This window comes from Mercurialis annua, linkage group LG7 (assembly GCF_937616625.2).
Source record: "Mercurialis annua linkage group LG7, ddMerAnnu1.2, whole genome shotgun sequence".
NCBI lineage: Eukaryota > Viridiplantae > Streptophyta > Magnoliopsida > Malpighiales > Euphorbiaceae > Mercurialis > Mercurialis annua.
In genome coordinates this window covers 13,354,663-13,371,505 of record NC_065576.1, presented here as the reverse complement: position 1 = coordinate 13,371,505, position 16,843 = coordinate 13,354,663, and the positions used below count along the sequence as shown (strand labels likewise).

Below are 16,843 nucleotides of genomic sequence, written 5' to 3'. Positions count from 1 at the left end.
AAAGCATTGTGAATGATATAGAAAGATGAACCTGAAGCTACATGATAGCAATAAGAAATGGTTTGGAAACCAAGAACCAAACCAAGATCAAATGTTGAAAAAAGAAGTAGATGGAGAATAGTTAGATTATGATGATGGATGCTAAAGGCATATTGATGATCGACAGATAAACAAGGTATGAAGATGCTAAAAGAGCAAGACGGATATAGACAAGACGAAATAGAAGAAAATAAGAGATGAACATTAAACCTAAGGGTTAGTACTAAAGTTAATATTGAATTCCCAAAGGACGAATCACAATTAAGCAAAAAATGAGTAGTTCAATAAGAGAAGGAAAAGGTAATATCAAAAAAGATTGATGTGGAAGATTGTAAGATGCGAATACGATGGCAATAAGGACTCAAATGTAGTAATGATCAAAAGGTCAGTGTATCTGAAAGATTGCAAAGGATATAGACGATTGCCATAGGAAATGGCAAGGATCTCCGCAAAGGTAAGGAAACAAACATGAATAGATAGAAGAGCATGGGTTAACAAACCCAAAAATAAAATATGAACGAGAAAAGTAATTGTAATGGAAATAGTGATAATGTCAAAGGCATCACACGGCGGAAGAAGCTAAAAGGATCGAGAAACCTTATTAGAAATGAGTAGACGGAATGCATCGAATAGATCGGAAGATATATAAAGTATGAATGGTATGATTGAACATAGGACAAGTAACAACACCACCAAAGAACGTTCTGGTGTGTATAAACAATTGGAAAAGGATTAAAGATCTTCACTTAAGTAAGTGAGCAAGAGAGTATAAGCATAATAAGCTTATCGAAGTACTAGTTATACGTTTTCTTATTAATATAAGAATTGAAGGACAAGTATAACGATTTCATTTGGTTGTAAACCAAACTTATGAAACAGATAAGTTGGAAGTGAAAAGAGACGAGAAGTTCAAACAAAAGTACATCGCACCTTAAGGAGTGAGAAGTAAGTCAACGGATATACGATGAATAAAGGAGTATACGCAGTTGAAAGCATAAGAAATAGATCGAGCAAGTCCCTATAAGAAAAGTATAAACCATATAAGAATTCATCATGAGATTTCATCTCATGGATGACCGTTGATAAACGAAGATAGTAAAGGAGGAAGGTATAAGATAGGATATAAGAAGATTCGAGGACGACTTTTTATAAGGGGAAAGAATGTAATACCCCGTACTTTTAGAAGTATGGCACTATACTTGGTACATCGCCACGAAGCATAATCGTGAGGATTAAAATTAAGAACGTCAGATTGAGTTCAAATAATAAGAATTTAGACCAAAGTGAGTCTATTGGAATTATCTTAAAATAATAATTTAAGTGAGAAATTATTATTCGATAAATTGGATTTGAGCGGGACTAAAACATAGGAAAATCAAGTAAAATAAATAATTTGGTAAGTCCTAAGTTAATAATTTTCACGTCAAGGTCCTTGAAATATTAATATTAATAATTTATCGTCAAAGTTTCGTAAATTTACAAAACCGTTTTAAAATTAGACGCGGCGATTAATTAAAAATTTAAGTTAAAGTACAATTTAACTCTTTGAGTTAAAATGGAATTATAACCAAGTGATGACATCAACAACTTCATTAAGAAGGAGTTGATGCCATCTTCATCACTTGATGAAATGAAAATCAAAACACTCCAAACTTCACCATTTTTCTCTCTTGGCCAACCCTAGCACCATTAACTTAGGTTCACTGTTTCTCGACGGAATTCAATAATTTTTGTTGCTAAACGATCACGAGTCGATGGGTAAGTAAGGTAAGCCAATTATTTGTGATTTAATTGGTTGAATTTGGTAGTTATTTGATAACAAAAGTTGGGTTTGTAGTTATGGTATTGACTTCAAGTGTTTGATTCTTGTGAGGTTGTAAGCTATGGTTGTTGGAGCTATAATTTTGGAATTCCGACCATTGTTCTTGAAAATTATGGCTCGGCTAAGAAGTCAATTCATCAAACTCAAGGTAAGACTCTTTAAATTGGAAATTGGTGATGAGTTTGATTGGTTTTGTTGAGGTTTGCTTGAATATGTAAACTGCTTTGGATATGATTGAAAAGTGAAGTTTGAGCGATGATTTCAACGTTTTGCGGTCAGTTTTCTTACCAAAAAATTGGTCGGATGTCAAGAGGGAGTGTCAGTGTAGATGACGGCGAGCTTGGTTCTGCTACGGTGAACAGAACCAGTCTGCTCCGGTGAGAAGAACATGCGCTCTCACCGGAGCAGGCGCTGCTCTGCTGGGCAGACCATGGGGGCTGTTTCAACAGTCTCTAGCCGCTCGTAGACTCGTCAATTTTTGTTCGTACCTTAACAAAAGCTATAGACGGGGTGTCTGAGAGTTCGAATGCATAATTTAATTAGCCATTGGACTTTTTTAAGTGTGTGTGTGTGTGTGTGTGATTTATTAGTTCATAGTTGACTAGTTAGTCACTTTAAAAATTTAACTAAAATGTTAAATTTTAAGGATAAAAGGGCAAGTTAAATAAATTGGATTGTCGAAATAGTAACGTGTTGATAATCAAAGTTAAAAAGGATATAAACTTCGTAAAAGATGGATTAAAAATGGACTAGATATATTTTGAGTTAATCAAACACTGTTTCAAAAGTAGTGTTTGAGCTAAGTTTGAATGCGATTTTAGAAATCGTTTTAGGCATTTTCCTTGTCGAAAATTATGCGTTTGGCGTGAGTGTGTGTCGGACTAAACCCCGACCAACTCAGTTCTTCTCCAAGGGGAAGAATTTTCCCTGCACCACAAGTCAAAATGGACTTGCTGGGCAATTTTAAGGACTGTCTGTAGTCCCCAAAACTGCTTAGGAAGGGCTGGTTGGGTACGATTTCCGATCCCCTACGCGTATCGAATTAAGTTCAAATCTAAACGGAAATTGTGTACAATATCGCATAAATTAAATATGGACAATTTAATCAAGGTTTTAATAATTTAAATTAATTGATTTTGAAGTCTGGAAATGGATGAAAAAACATGAGTTAAAAAGAAAAGGTTAGGAGCTAACTTTAAGGGCGATTTTGGAGAGTATAGAAATATCGAATGAAGTTCGAGTCTAAATGAATGTCATAGATGATTTTAGACTATGGAAATGTCCAATTTATTTAGTGGGCGGGTTGTTTTTAACAAGCGGTTTCAATAGCTGAAGTTGGCTAAAACGTAGTTTTGGATATAAGTTAATTATAGCTAGAATTTTATTAATTTGTGCTAAAACGTAGCTTTGCTTATTTTCGAAGTTTATGGATAGCAAGTCGTGAGTTGCACATTACTTTTGAGTATTATTACTATTTTACGATATTATAGGCATAAGTATTAAACTGCATCGCATATTATATTATTTTGTCGTATGTATGAATTTTGTGTATAAAATTATCGAATATATAGTTTTCAAAAATTAGTATATGATCTGGGGGAACGAGCTACCTATTGGACGTCAATAGGTTGTGTGATCACCAGTGTCTGAGTAAGTCATAAACTTAGTTTTGATAGAAGCTTTGCAAAGTACTCTTCTCGTTTGGTTAGATACTAGGTTGAACTCGGTGGAATTATCTCGGGACCTGTATCTAGAGTTAACTCGGTGGAACTATCCTGGAACTCATCTCGATCGATCGTTTGGTTATAAGTAATGGTACTAGTTTAACTCGGTCGAACTATCACGGGACTGTACCACTTGGTACAGGTTAAATTCGATCGAATTATCTCAGGACCTTACCAAAAGGATTTGAGAAATCTTATTCGCTCGTTATAATTAGGAATTCTAGCCTAGTCTAGGTGTGTTTTGAGATTAGGATTTTGATCGGATCAAATGCTTGGAATATATATATATATATATATATATATATATATATATATATATATGTTCATATATACATGTTTTGTTTTTAAAATGCAATGTTATTTTTGAGTAGTACCATTAGTAATGTGTACACTCACTCAGCATAGTCTGACCCAGTTGATGCTTACCCCTTTCAGATGATTAGTGTCGGATTAGATAAATATTCTCTTTTGTGCCGGAAGTTCTTTGGCTTGCACAAAGTACGATTTCCTTGAGTGCAGCCGTAGACTAGTATAGCAGGGTTTTATATGTCAAGTATATGTCTATATCTGCTATTGGTTTATGTCTTATGTTAGGCTACACCGTGTTGAATGATCGTTGTGACGCTGTTTATGTTAACAACAGCTTTGTGTATGGCTCAATAGATGGGCTAGTACGTACGAGTTACGAAAGTTGCACGCCCACTATTATCGTATCGTTATTGTATCGTATTGTTTCACAAACGTGCCTTAAGTGTTACATGTTTGTATGATTACGTTGTTCATGTTTTCGCAAAAAATTTATAATGATTCTAGGCTTGCTACGGGTTTTGAAACTACCACTCCCATTCTCTAGCGCCGGTCTCAACTCTGAAATTGGGTCGTGACAAATAATGGGTGTACTGTTGTCCATGTATGCATTCACTTGTTCTTTTTAAACAAGCGATATATTATCACAAAAAAAAATACTGTATTTAGTAACAATAATTTTACAGTTAATTTTCTTTTTTGCAGCTAAAAAATATTTTGCAACAATATATTTGAAAGTTGCTGCTATTAGTTAGTTATAAGCAGTATTTTACATCAAATTTTATTATCAATTACTTAAGACATTTTTTTATTAACAATAATTTGCCACGATTCTTTTTTGTTGCTATATACTAATAGTAACAACTTTAGCACAATTAGCAGCAAAAATATTTTTATGTCGCCCGGTGAAATTAGTTCTTTCTTTTCCTGGAGGACACTACTATGTTGCACAGAAACCTTGGAAAAGGTGCGTTTTCCTGTTCCAAAAATATGTCTATTTCTGAAACTCTTCAGAATTGTTTTGGCGCCGTTCCTTTAAACTATAAAAGTTAGATACACGTTTTCTAATGAAAAATCCTTTTACTAAAAAATATCTTGAAGAATTACCTATAATCTTTTTTAGAGTTGCTTATAAATTAAAATAAACATATATGTAATTATTCACGAATAAATTTTGTTTTTCACATTAATCACAAAACTCCTCTTCCTTTCAAATAAAAAAATTCTAATTACATTTATATTTAAATGAGTTATTTTTTATGAAGTAATAGTAGTTTATATGTATGAAGGTTTATTTTCTATAAGTAATTTTAATATATATATATATATATATATATATATATATATATATATATATATATATATATATATATATATAGGATTAATTACATATAAAATCACCACCTTTACACGAATTTTCAAAAATAACACGACCTTTAAAACGTGTCAATTCAAGGCATCACCTTTCATTTCTTTTCAAAAACAACATGGACACGTTTTTTGATAAAATTTTGCTGACTTGGACACCCGATTAGAGTGTCATGTGTCACGCCACGTCAGCAAAAATGCCACTAAAAATGTGCCCGTGTTATTTTTGAAAAGAAATGAAAGATGATGACCTGAATTGACACGTTTTAAACGTCGTGTTATTTTTGCAATTTCGTGTAAAGGTGGTGATTTTATATGTAATTAACCCATATATATATATATATACATAAATATTTAAAAATATATCTCTTTTCTCTCATATTTCCATTTCCTTTGCTGAATTCAACTTAATCCTTTGATTACTTTTATTAGATGCTTAATGCTAATAAGTCGTCACCAAAATGTTTTACTAATGCTAAAAAGAGATTATGGGCCTTTGGTAATTCTCCTGCAAATCAATGGTGAAAGTTCCTTTAACATCTTGAATTTTTGTGCCGACAAATAACAAATACTCATCAACTCTTAGTTTCATGGAAAAGAAGTGAATTAATTATTTCTACTAAAGTAGGTCCATATCCAAACTAATATGTGGATAGAAGAGCATTAGGCAGTCCACAAGTAGAGACTGACTATTGATCTTTCAACTACCAAAATTTTGGCTAACTTATTTTCTTGTGAAACTCTTGGAAAAAAAAAACTCAAATTGCTTGCAAATATGGCAGAAGCTTTTCTTCAAGTTGTGCTTGATAACTTGAACTCAATGATCCAGAAGGAGCTTGGACTGCTATGGGGCGTCGACAAAGAGATGGAGAAGCTTTCTAGTATTCTCTCAACTGTCCAGTCTGTTCTTGAGGATGCTGAGGAGAAACAAGTACGAGATCAAGCAATCCGAAACTGGTTGGGGAAGCTCAAAGATGCAGCTTATGATGCAGATGATGTCTTGGATGAGTTTGCAACAGAAACCTCTCGACAGCAATGGAAAAGCCAACGATCTGCAGTCAGATTCTTTGGCTTAAAGAATATCATGTTTCGTCATAGGATTGGCAACAGAATGAAAGATGTTGTGCAACGGTTAGATGAGATTGCTGAAGAGCGGACAAAGTTTCATCTGCGAGAGATTACATTTTCAGAACGAAAAGTTGAAGTCATTGAAAACCGCCAAACTGGCTCCATCATAACTCAACCTGTGGTTTTTGGAAGGGAAGAAGATACAGAAAAGATTGTTCAGTATTTGATATGTGATGCAGTTGCTTCGGATCTTTCCATTTATCCCATTGTCGGAATGGGAGGACTTGGAAAGACAACATTTGCTCAATTGGTATTCAATGATGAAAGGGTCAGAAACCATTTCGAGTTAAGGATTTGGGTTTGTGTCTCCGAGGATTTTGATGTGAAGAGAGTGATCAAAGCTATTATAGAATCCGCAACTGGAAATGCTTGTGAAGACCTGGATTTGGATCCCCTGCAGAGACGACTTCAAGGGACTCTCAGCACGAAAAGATATTTGATTGTGTTAGATGATGTATGGAACGATGATCAAGAGAAATGGGACAGACTGAAATACGTACTGACTTGTGGCTCAGAAGGATCTTCAATTGTTGTCACTACTCGACTTGATAAGGTCGCATCTATTGTAGGAACAGTCCCTGCATACCGTTTATCAGGATTATCAGAAGATGATTGCTGGTCTTTGTTCAAGGAGCGTGCGTTTGGGGTCGACACAGCACCTGAACGTCCAAACCTCGTAGTCATTGGGAAGGAGATAGTGAAGAAGTGTGGAGGTGTCCCTCTAGCCGTAAAGGCTTTAGGAAGCTTGATGCGCTTTAAAAAGGAAGAAACTCAATGGCTTCATGTCAAGGAAAGTGAACTGTGGAATTTACCACAAGATGAAAATTCCATCTTGCCGACGTTGAGATTGAGTTATTTCAACTTACCAATGAAGTTAAGACAATGTTTCGCTTATTGTGCTATATTTCCAAAGGATTCTGAAATTGACAAGGAAATCTTAATTCACCTGTGGATGGCTAACGGCTTCATTTCTTCTGATGGAAATTTGGAGATGGAAGATATTGGTAACGAGATATGCAACGAGCTGCATTTGAGATCTCTTTTCCAAGATGTCAAGAAAGATGAATTAGGAAACATTCAGAAATTCGGAATGCATGATCTAGTTCATGATCTTGCGCAATCCGTTGCAGGAGGCGAATGCCATGTTTCGGGGCCTGGGGGATTAACTAGTTCATCAAGGAGAATTCGTCATTTAGGTGTCCCTTATTCTAAGCAGTCATTCACATTTCCCGATGACCTATATAAGATTGAATCGCTGCGTACACTTCATCTGCAAAAAATAATTCCATTTTACAGAGACAATGCCTTCTTCAAGTTTTCATGTGATATTTCAAAGTTCCGATATTTACGAGCATTTATTGCATCAGATTCTGGACTAACAAAGCTTTCATCTTCTATCTTGTGTATGAAGCATCTTAGATATTTAGACCTTTCACATACGAAAATCAAAGTCCTTCCAGAATCCATTTGTAGCTTATGGAATTTGCAGATATTGAAACTAGATTGGTGTTTAAATCTCCAGAGACTACCTAATCGAATACGGCTCCTGCGTAACCTTCGACATCTTTTCTTCGATGGTTCGGTATCCTACCTTCCACCTAAAATTGGGGAATTGAGTAGTCTACAAACTTTGACTGCATTCATTGTGGGGAGAAAAAGAGGATGCTATCTTTCTGAACTAAAAAGACTAAATCTGAAGGGTGAATTGCGTATCAAGCACCTTGAGAGAGTAGGCAATCCAGTTGAAGCCAAAGAAGCAAATCTGAATGAGAAAGAAAATCTCAATCGCTTGCGCTTAATCTGGGACCATAACAATGGATCCGAGTCATCAGAACATGCTGAGAAGGTACTGGAATTTCTTGAACCTCATCCAAATCTTCAATTTTTACAAATACGAGGATATGCAGGTGTCGTTTTTCCACATTGGATGCATGAGTCTGTTCTTTATAATCTAACTTCATTTGCGCTGAGCGACTGCAAGAATTGCATACAACTCCCTCCACTGTCAAAACTACCTTTCTTGAGCAATTTATGGTTGGAAAAAATGAATAGTGTGCAGTATTTGGATGATGAAAACCAATGGGGACCGACAAGATTTCCGTCATTAAAATCCCTTTGTGTTACTGATTGTCCGGAACTGCTAAGATTGACTCGAGATGAAAGAAGAGAGCAAGTCCTACATCTTAACAGATTACACGTTGACAATTGTCCCCGATTGTCATTGCCGTGCCTAGTATCACTTAAAGACCTTTATATAAGAGGATGCACAGAAACCTTATTTAAATCCATTTCAAATCTCAGTAGTCTTGATTCTCTTTGTGTATCAGAAAACAGTGACTTGACATCTTTCCCGGTCGGGATGCTGCAAAAACTTACTGCTCTTGGAGTTCTGAGCTTACAGAGAATTCCCAATTTAAAAGTTTTGCCTGATGACTTAGTTGGTGTCAATTCGTTGGCAACACTACTTGTTAAAGGCTGTCATGAGCTTGAATGTTTACCAGAGAAAGGCCTTCGAAACCTAAACTCTCTTCGGATTATAGAAATCGCCGACTGTAGAAAATTCAAATCGTTATCAGAAGGGATCCGGCACCTCACTTCACTTGAGTCCTTGGTTATCAAAAATTGTCCAGAGTTGGCTGCTTTACCAGAAGAGATTAAACACTTGGTATCTCTTAGAAATTTATCTCTATATAATCAACCCAACTTGGCATCTCTGCCACACTCATTTGGCAACCTCACCTCTCTGAGTTCATTAGAAATTTATGATTGCGCAAAGCTCACATATCTACCTGTAGGTATTAAGAACCTCGCCAACTTAAACTTATTGAGGATTGTAAAATGCCCTGAACTAGTGAAACGATGTGAGAAGCCGACGGGAGAGGACTGGTTTAAAATATCACACATTCCAAGCATATATTTAGATAACACAACTATGAGCGTTGCAGACTGCAGGGTATGTCAAAGATCCTACAAGTTTGATATATGTCTATTGTTGAAGTTAAGACACTCTTCTAATTTTGGTGTTTCTTTTTCAGGTACTTTGTTTTCAAAATCTTAGCACACAAAGAAGTCAGATTATTGATCAAATGCCATGCTTGCTTAGCTAGAAGCGCTAGATTAAAAGAAAATAAATTTACACTATAAATGGCCTTCCGCCTTAGAGGTACATAGCTGATCCGAATTCATCCAATGGATTTTATTATTTCCCTATTTGGTATTTTAGTGATAGATCTCGATGAGGATACATAAATTGACAGGGGATAATATTTTTTGTTTTTTGTATAAACATGTAAGGATACATGTAACTGTACATTAGAGTTTCCTGCTATAATTATTATTATTCGGAGAGATTAATGTTTTAATTGAGAATACATCATATAAATACATACATAAAATTGAAGCTAAACTACAGATAAACAACAATATAAGCAAAATTTAAAAAGATTGTATGACTAAAATATGTGTAAAATTGTGAGTTTGTAAGAGGATTATAATTTTTTTTATCAATCTCTTTCCGATCTCTCTAATATGAAGATATTGCCTTTGTCATCCCTTCCTATCCTCATGTTATCATCAACAAATCTATGTTAATCAAATCAAGGATTAAACTCATCAATTTCCATTAAAATTTCAAATTTGGCTGTAATAAACAATCATTCAGCCACGTGACGGACTTGATTACAATTGAAATAAAATTCTCGAATCAAGTTATAATTGATAAAATTAAAGATTTTAGTTACTTTTAATAAAAACGGTAAATATTTAAATTGTTTGATTATTAGGCACATATAAATGACGAAAGGATACGTAATGTCGAGCCAACCCTGTGGATTGAAGATGCCGAGCAACAGATCGTAGTTCTTCCGAAACATGTTCATCAACTGTTGATGTTGTTTTTGGCAAAGATTAGAAAGTATGAATTTGCAGGTTCATCAAACATTGTACATAATTTCAGAATCCTGTTAAGTGAGTTGTGTCTGAATTTAGCATACCTGATCAGGAGTGATGTATGAATTCTCATAATTTATTTCAACTCTCTGTGACAAAGAAGCAAATGTAGTTCAATGAAAATCTAAAACTTGTGTTGCTAAATTGAATTAAAAGTATAAGTGATACTGACATTTTATGTTTCAATTTAGTACTACAACTTTGCACTAAAATGGTGCCTTAACTTTAAACTTTAATTTAAGTTAAAGTTTTTCAATTTTTTTAGATTAAAGTGAGTCAATTTGGTAACCTTATATAAGGTTCTATATCAGACTAATATGGCGATCGACGTGGCAGCATATTCTAAGAAAATACTTCATTTAGTTGCTATATCCGATTGGAAAGTTAACGTGGTACCATCATCTAATTTTTTTTAAAAAAACTGATACCGCTTTAACACGAATGTTGGTACCAAACTGAAACATAAAACAACAAAATTTAGTACCATTCAGTCTTTTAAACCCTACCAAATTAGCATAAATAGCAGGAATAAGAATGCAAAAATAATGTAGAAAAGGACTCAACTGATTTAGATGAAATGCTGAAAGATGCCTGAATTGTAAGGTGTCCATTGAACAAATTCAATCCTCTAACATTGAACTTTATCACATTAACTGCTTTGCCCTCCATTTTTGCACCATCAAATGTCCAAACTTAGTCATTTATTTCACTAATTGTCACAAATTTGCCAATAAATACTTAAGAACTAAACTATAAATTAATGTTGGTATAAGAGAAAAGAATATTATACCTTAGCAACATCAATATTCTGATACAAATCTCCCAAACTGATAAAATCTCTGAGTCCAAGCTTTGTTCTTTTCGATCCTAATATAGTAATTGTAGTGTACACAAGTTTCCAGCAACCACCCACCTTCCATTTTTAGCAATAAAATAACTGTAAACCAACTAATTTTGGTTAAACACAGCACATTTATAACCAAACACTTACCTTATCTAGATTTAAAGTAGGCTCTGGGTTGGGATTTTGAGACTCTAAAAGCTCCACTAGACCATGAATCTCAGATTTCTTTTCAGATTTCACTCCAAAAATCCCTCTGTTACTTCCTTATATCATAGTTTAAATCAAACCAAGTTCAGTACTTCATTGAATATTAATGCAATGAATGAAATAATGTATTTATTTACCTTGGAGTGACGCGTAAAGCTGCTGTTTTATCTGCGAAAGTGTGGCGTCGTCTTCTTCGACTAAACCGGAGGTTTGTTCTGCAACTTTAGCGATATGAAACGCGACGGCATGTCTTGCATTGTTGTTCCATGGATGTGCTACTGACCGGTAAGCTGTTTTAGAAACGTTTCGGATTCTGGGTGTTGTAGGAACTAAGTGAGAAGATGGGTAGACCAGTTTGATAGCCATGAAAATGATGCAGTTTTTTGTTTAAGCTATAAAGATGTTGTAATAACTATTAGTCATGGCCAGGAAACTGGGATAAAGATTTGTTTTGGCTATGAGGTTTGCATTGTTTGACTCTATTTGTTTAAAAATATATTGGCAGAAACAACAGAAGTTAATGGTAAGATAAGATGATGTAATGAATCATGTGGTGGAGAGTTCCCATGAATTGATAAGAAAAACAATTGTGTTCCATGTCTACATTATTGTCACAGCTATATCATGACTTGGCATTCCAGAATAAAATATTTATCCAATTATCATCCGCCATGTCACATACAAATACATTTGTTTAAAGGCATAGCTAAATATATAACCTAAACTTACAATCATATTTGGATATAAATTGAAGTTTAGAAACCAAAATGAAACTAGAGACAAAATTTGATACCATATAGGCTAATAACCCAAAATTTGCATTTTAGTATAATGTTTTATATGCCAGTATCAAGAATCAAAAACAAGCAGAACTTTTTGAAACCGATAAAAAGTTAAACAAAAACAAAAAAAACAAAGTTAACTTGTACAATTTAGAAAATCATTAGCTTCAAAACACATATTAATCCCATTCAGATTAAAATGAGTATTTAAGTATATTTTTATATAAACAAGGAAACGGAATACTATTTCGGTTTTGACAATTCGAGTATGTTTTTGTCATTTGTAGTTATAACCTTCCAAATGCACGAGAGTTGGAATAAAGTGTCTGCAGAACTGCTATTTAAGCAGCAGATGATGATTTTTCCGCCTGTTGCTGTTGTTCCCACTGTTGAGGGGTGACGGCTTTCTTGATTGAAAGAGCATGAATCTGTTTCATTTCCTCCTCCAAAGCACCATTTACCAGTCGATGCCTCTCCAGCAACCTCTTCCCTTCAAATTGTTCTGAAACGATCTCAATTGCAAAACTTGCACCACATCTGACATTGACAACCAATGAAATCTCATCAGCACGTATACAGAGAAGAAAAAACTGAATGAAACATTAATTGTATTTCAAATATCAGTAGGCATCAAGGAACTGACCCTCCAGATGTATCAGTTACTTCCTGATAAAAAAAAACATAAGAATCAGTTGATGGAAGACATAAATTACAAGCTTAAATACAAACATATACGATGCAAGCCTATAAGGTTGTCAAGCATGCATATGTGATCACTTGCAAGTTGTAATCAAACTTCTCCTACTTCACCTAGTCATAACCAAAATCACGTTCCTCCGGAAAGAAGATAATAAAAGGTACGACATTATGCTTATAGTGTGATAAACTTAAGTTTAATTTGCAAAAAAATTGTTTGGCAAGATTTAAGTTCAATTCTATAGAAACTAAAGTTACTTTGTGCTACTTTATGCATGAAACTCGGATGTTAAGAGCGAAGCTATATATCCTCCTTCCATGTAATGAAATAATCAACAAACCCATAATATAAAATGAGATGTATTATTCCTATACTAGTAGAGTTATCATTGCATTGAGGCCACATCATCAGTTGTGAAGTGATTTTGGTAGTTGGCAACAATCCTAAGAACAAATTGTCAAATACATAAAAATGAAGCTAGTAATGATACATTTGGTCATAGTTGGTGAGTATTTCGATTATCCTCCTAAGAAACCGAAAATAAAAACATATTACATTGTTGCTATCCATCGATACCGCATTTGTGTCACATTCTGTCCCAATACCTTAGAGCTCATCTCACTTCAATTCTTATATTTTTTTTGTTGCATCAACTTTATCCTAATACTATTATCTGTTTAAAATTAATTGTATCCCAACAGTAAGAATACATTCTCCCATTTGTAGGGCTGTCTCTCTCTCATCTCTCTCTCTAAGAATACAAAAGCACAAAAAATGAATAACTACAAACGATAAGGCCTTTTAGAACTCCTTACTTTGATGCTATCAGAATAATTTCAGTAACCGACACAAGCCTACAGAGACTTTCAATCCTACCTCATTATTCACAAGGAGCTCCTAGATCTTCTTGCTGCCTATTATCATGGAATCAAATCTCGTACAGAAATAGTAATAGATTCAATGAAACACTAACCAATAATCAGAAAGAAATAGCAGACGTGTAAGTTACGGATTATATAAAAAAAACATATCAAGATAACTATGAAGAAGGAGACATGCCTACATTGTCAATAACATTACAATTACTGGTCTGTTTGCATATATCATCTATATGTTGTAGAGCTAATACCTTCGTCGTTATGTTTTGGTTGCAAGTGCAGAAAGACCTCAGACATCCAAAGAAAGACGCTTTAAGGCCATGTTTAGTTCGCACAATACAATACATATGGAAGCTATTTTTGAGGAAAGGAATGCTTTTTTTTTTGAGAGAACACTTATTCTACAAAAATTATAAAATTTTAATTCGTAGAATAACTATATTTATAAAATTTAAACCAAAGCAAGAAATATCTAATTCATATGGAATACTTATTTTATTTCTTATCGATTCTATGAACGAAACACGGCCTAAATGGAGTGAAGGTGTGCAGATATCTCTTCAAGTAACTATAACCCAATAACATCCTTCTATTCTTAAATCTTCTTACAAGGATAAAACACAAAAATCATCAGATTCATCTCATGTAATTTATAATGACAACTTTCCATAAATTACATCTCCCGTTAATTCTACTAGGCATTCACAAGCTTGCGATTCTAAGCAAATATTCAGTTCCAAAACTCTATTTTCATGACAACAAAGTAGAATCCATTAAAAGTTGATAGAAATCTCACTATGACACACCAACAAAAGCAATTAATCTTCGAATAGACATGGTTTTGCGAAGCATGCCTAAGGGAAACAGCACGAGCCAAGACAACTCAATCTAATAACTATCAATCTCGAATCAGCTTCGGTTTACTGAACTGAACAACCAATCACTAACCTCTCTCCAAATCAATGCATAGATTTAACCTAAGTAGATGGTTTTTCGGAAGCGGCTTTAAAACATAAATTTCACATACAAAAACAAGAAATTATGAATCTTTTCAATCCAGCCTGCTTCAAAAGCACAAGAATTAACATGTTCTACCTCCAATAAAATTATGTTTTTTATGAACATGAGGAACAATTTATAAAAACAAGGCTAAAAAAAAATCAAATTACAGAATAATCAAATACCCATTACAAAGAAACTAATAAAAATTAAAACAAAATAGAACTTACGAGATGAGAAGGGCTCAACTTGGAGTTCAAAGTAGATTCCACCTGCTCCTTCGTCACACCCATCTTCTTCTCTCCACTGCCTTCCCAACTCGGTTCTAAGTTGCAAAAAGTTAGCCGCAGAAAATTTGTTATGTGTGTGTTTCTTGCCTACTGCCAAAAGGTGCTTATAAGCCCCTAAGCTTATGAAACTCTCACATTTATTTAGTGTATGAGCAAAAGAATCAAATCCCCCCTTAACTTGGCACAAAATATTAAATAAGTTATTCTTGTGGCTTTTGGTATAAACAAACCCAAAACTTAAGTCTTCGTGTTTTAAAAAAGTCACCTAAGCAAGTGAGATGCACTCTCCTTAAAAAAATGAAAAAGGTTTAGAAACACCTTTAATGTTTTATTTTTGGAGCATGAGTGTGTTCTGGTGCTCTCTTACGTTACCCAAGAATGTTTTAGCTGCTATTGATGACATTTGCAGGAAGTTTTTGTGGCATGGGTCCAACTCTATTAAAAATAAGGGGTTAGTTAACAGGAACGATATTTGCTCCAATAAGAACTAGTGAGGGTTGGGTATAAAGTATATTGTGTTGTGGAATGTTGCAGTTATATCCAAGCACATCTGGGGTATTATCTCTCAGATACCCTATATATATTAGGACACTTGGGTTAATGATAACAGAATTAAAATACTTATTTTTAGGGTGTTACTAAACTGAATGATTGTTTCTAGAGCTAGAGACAGATGCTTAATGTCAAAAATAGGGTTGTTAACCTGTTTGATTATAAACTTGGCAATGGTAGAAACTTCTTATTCTGACATGATCACTGGTTAGATTGTAAATCAGTTATTGAGAGATTCCTTGATGTGTCCATCAAAAATTCTGAAGTGCCTAGAAACTCTAAATTTAGTCAATTATGGAGGAATAATTCTTGGAGGCTGCCTATGTCTACTGATGAGCATACTGTTGAAGCTTGAGATTTTATTAGGAATAATGCCTCCATTGATCTGAATGTTGAGGACAAAATCACTTAGAAAGCTAGAGTAAATGGGAAGTTCTATATCTCCAGTGCTTTTTAGTCTTTAAGTCCTGAGAAAGTTAAAGTTGTCTGGGCCAACCTTATATGGTTCTCTGGGCACATACCCAGAAATTCTTTTGTTACCTGCATTGCTTTGAAAGGGAAAATGATGACTAAGGACAAGCTCCTGAGTTGGAATGTTGTGCAGAATGATACCTGCAGCTTGTGTAATTTGAATTCTGAATCTATCCAACACCTTTTCTTTGAATGTCCCATTTCAACTGAGATATGGAAGAAAGTCCTGAGTTGGCTGAAAATTAACAGACAATTTTTTATCTGGGAGAGAGAAGTCAGCTAGTTTACTAGAAGGACTAAAGGCAGATCAGTTAGAGCCAAGAAGAGGAAACTGTGTTTTTCTACTGCTGTGTATACCATCTGGAGAATCAGAAATGAAGCAACTTTTAACCACAACATCCTGAAGTGAAAGTTTAAGGATCCAAAAAATTCAAATAGAAGATGAGGGACCTAATAAATAAAAATTATATAGTTTAAAAACTCCAAAATAAATTTAACCTTCTATTTTTATTTTTAAAATAATTATACTTTATTTTATTATTTAACATGTATTTATATGAAACTAATTAACAATAATGTCAAGTTTGGTAAGACTTCTAACCCAAAAATTTAAAATAGTATAAAATTGACATTATTTTAAATTTTCTATAGTATTGTTGCTCCAAAGCCATTATCCTGTATCTTTCGCACTAAAAAAATATTCTCTATATATTCTTTTTTACACATTCAATATTATTACATTTAAATTATTTACTATTTTATACCTATATTTATACTTTTGAACACAT

The 16,843-nt window shown here is 34.0% G+C and overlaps 3 protein-coding genes across 5 annotated transcripts; 1 reads left to right on the top strand and 2 right to left on the bottom strand.

Moving 5' to 3' along the window:
- Positions 1–5,901: 5,901 nt before the first annotated feature.
- Positions 5,902–10,479, top strand: LOC126654746 (putative disease resistance protein RGA3). Its single transcript, XM_056103691.1, has 3 exons — positions 5,902–9,340; positions 9,423–9,550; positions 10,170–10,479. Exons 1-2 carry the CDS (start codon positions 6,035–6,037, stop codon positions 9,492–9,494), a joined length of 3,378 nt encoding a protein of 1,125 aa, XP_055959666.1. The 5' UTR covers positions 5,902–6,034; the 3' UTR covers positions 9,495–9,550; positions 10,170–10,479.
- LOC126654747 (fibrillin-5, chloroplastic) lies at positions 9,706–12,079 on the bottom strand. Of its 3 annotated transcripts, XM_050348713.2 has the most exons (7): positions 11,524–12,040; positions 11,327–11,442; positions 11,126–11,248; positions 10,900–10,998; positions 10,380–10,424; positions 10,195–10,268; positions 9,706–9,969 (listed from the first exon to the last, which is right to left on the bottom strand). In XM_050348713.2, exons 1-7 carry the CDS (start codon positions 11,750–11,752, stop codon positions 9,891–9,893), a joined length of 765 nt encoding a protein of 254 aa, XP_050204670.1. In that variant the 5' UTR covers positions 11,753–12,040; the 3' UTR covers positions 9,706–9,890. The 3 variants fall into 3 exon arrangements, with proteins under 3 accessions (XP_050204670.1, XP_050204669.1, XP_055959667.1); XM_050348712.2 differs by lacking the exon at positions 9,706–9,969 and having other exon boundaries at positions 9,975–10,268; positions 11,524–12,068; XM_056103692.1 differs by lacking the exons at positions 9,706–9,969; positions 10,900–10,998 and having other exon boundaries at positions 9,975–10,268; positions 11,524–12,079.
- A 250-nt stretch (positions 12,080–12,329) lies between these two features.
- On the bottom strand, positions 12,330–15,129 carry LOC126654748 (protein BOLA2). Its single transcript, XM_050348714.2, has 3 exons — positions 14,973–15,129; positions 12,812–12,834; positions 12,330–12,705 (listed from the first exon to the last, which is right to left on the bottom strand). The coding sequence occupies exons 1-3, from the start codon at positions 15,033–15,035 to the stop codon at positions 12,510–12,512; spliced, it is 282 nt and encodes a 93-aa protein (XP_050204671.1). The 5' UTR covers positions 15,036–15,129; the 3' UTR covers positions 12,330–12,509.
- Between the last annotated feature and the right edge of the window lie 1,714 nt (positions 15,130–16,843).

What these genes read in the sequence shown, in the direction of transcription:
- LOC126654746 (XM_056103691.1), top strand. Translation starts at nt 6,035, where the DNA reads ATGGCAGAAGCTTTTCTTCAAGTTGTGCTTGATAACTTGAACTCAATG. An exon ending in TGAGCGTTGCAGACTGCAGG is followed by an intron (nt 9,341 to 9,422) that starts GTATGTCAAAGA and finishes TTTCTTTTTCAG; the next exon opens with GTACTTTGTTTTCAAAATCT.
- LOC126654747 (XM_050348712.2), bottom strand. Translation starts at nt 11,752, where the DNA reads ATGGCTATCAAACTGGTCTACCCATCTTCTCACTTAGTTCCTACAACA. An exon ending in GCTTTACGCGTCACTCCAAG is followed by an intron (nt 11,443 to 11,523) that starts GTAAATAAATAC and finishes CTATGATATAAG; the next exon opens with GAAGTAACAGAGGGATTTTT. An exon ending in CTACTTTAAATCTAGATAAG is followed by an intron (nt 11,249 to 11,326) that starts GTAAGTGTTTGG and finishes TAAAAATGGAAG; the next exon opens with GTGGGTGGTTGCTGGAAACT.
- LOC126654748 (XM_050348714.2), bottom strand. Translation starts at nt 15,035, where the DNA reads ATGGGTGTGACGAAGGAGCAGGTGGAATCTACTTTGAACTCCAAGTTG. An exon ending in AGTTGAGCCCTTCTCATCTC is followed by an intron (nt 12,835 to 14,972) that starts GTAAGTTCTATT and finishes TTTTTTTATCAG; the next exon opens with GAAGTAACTGATACATCTGG. An exon ending in GTAACTGATACATCTGGAGG is followed by an intron (nt 12,706 to 12,811) that starts GTCAGTTCCTTG and finishes TGTCAATGTCAG; the next exon opens with ATGTGGTGCAAGTTTTGCAA.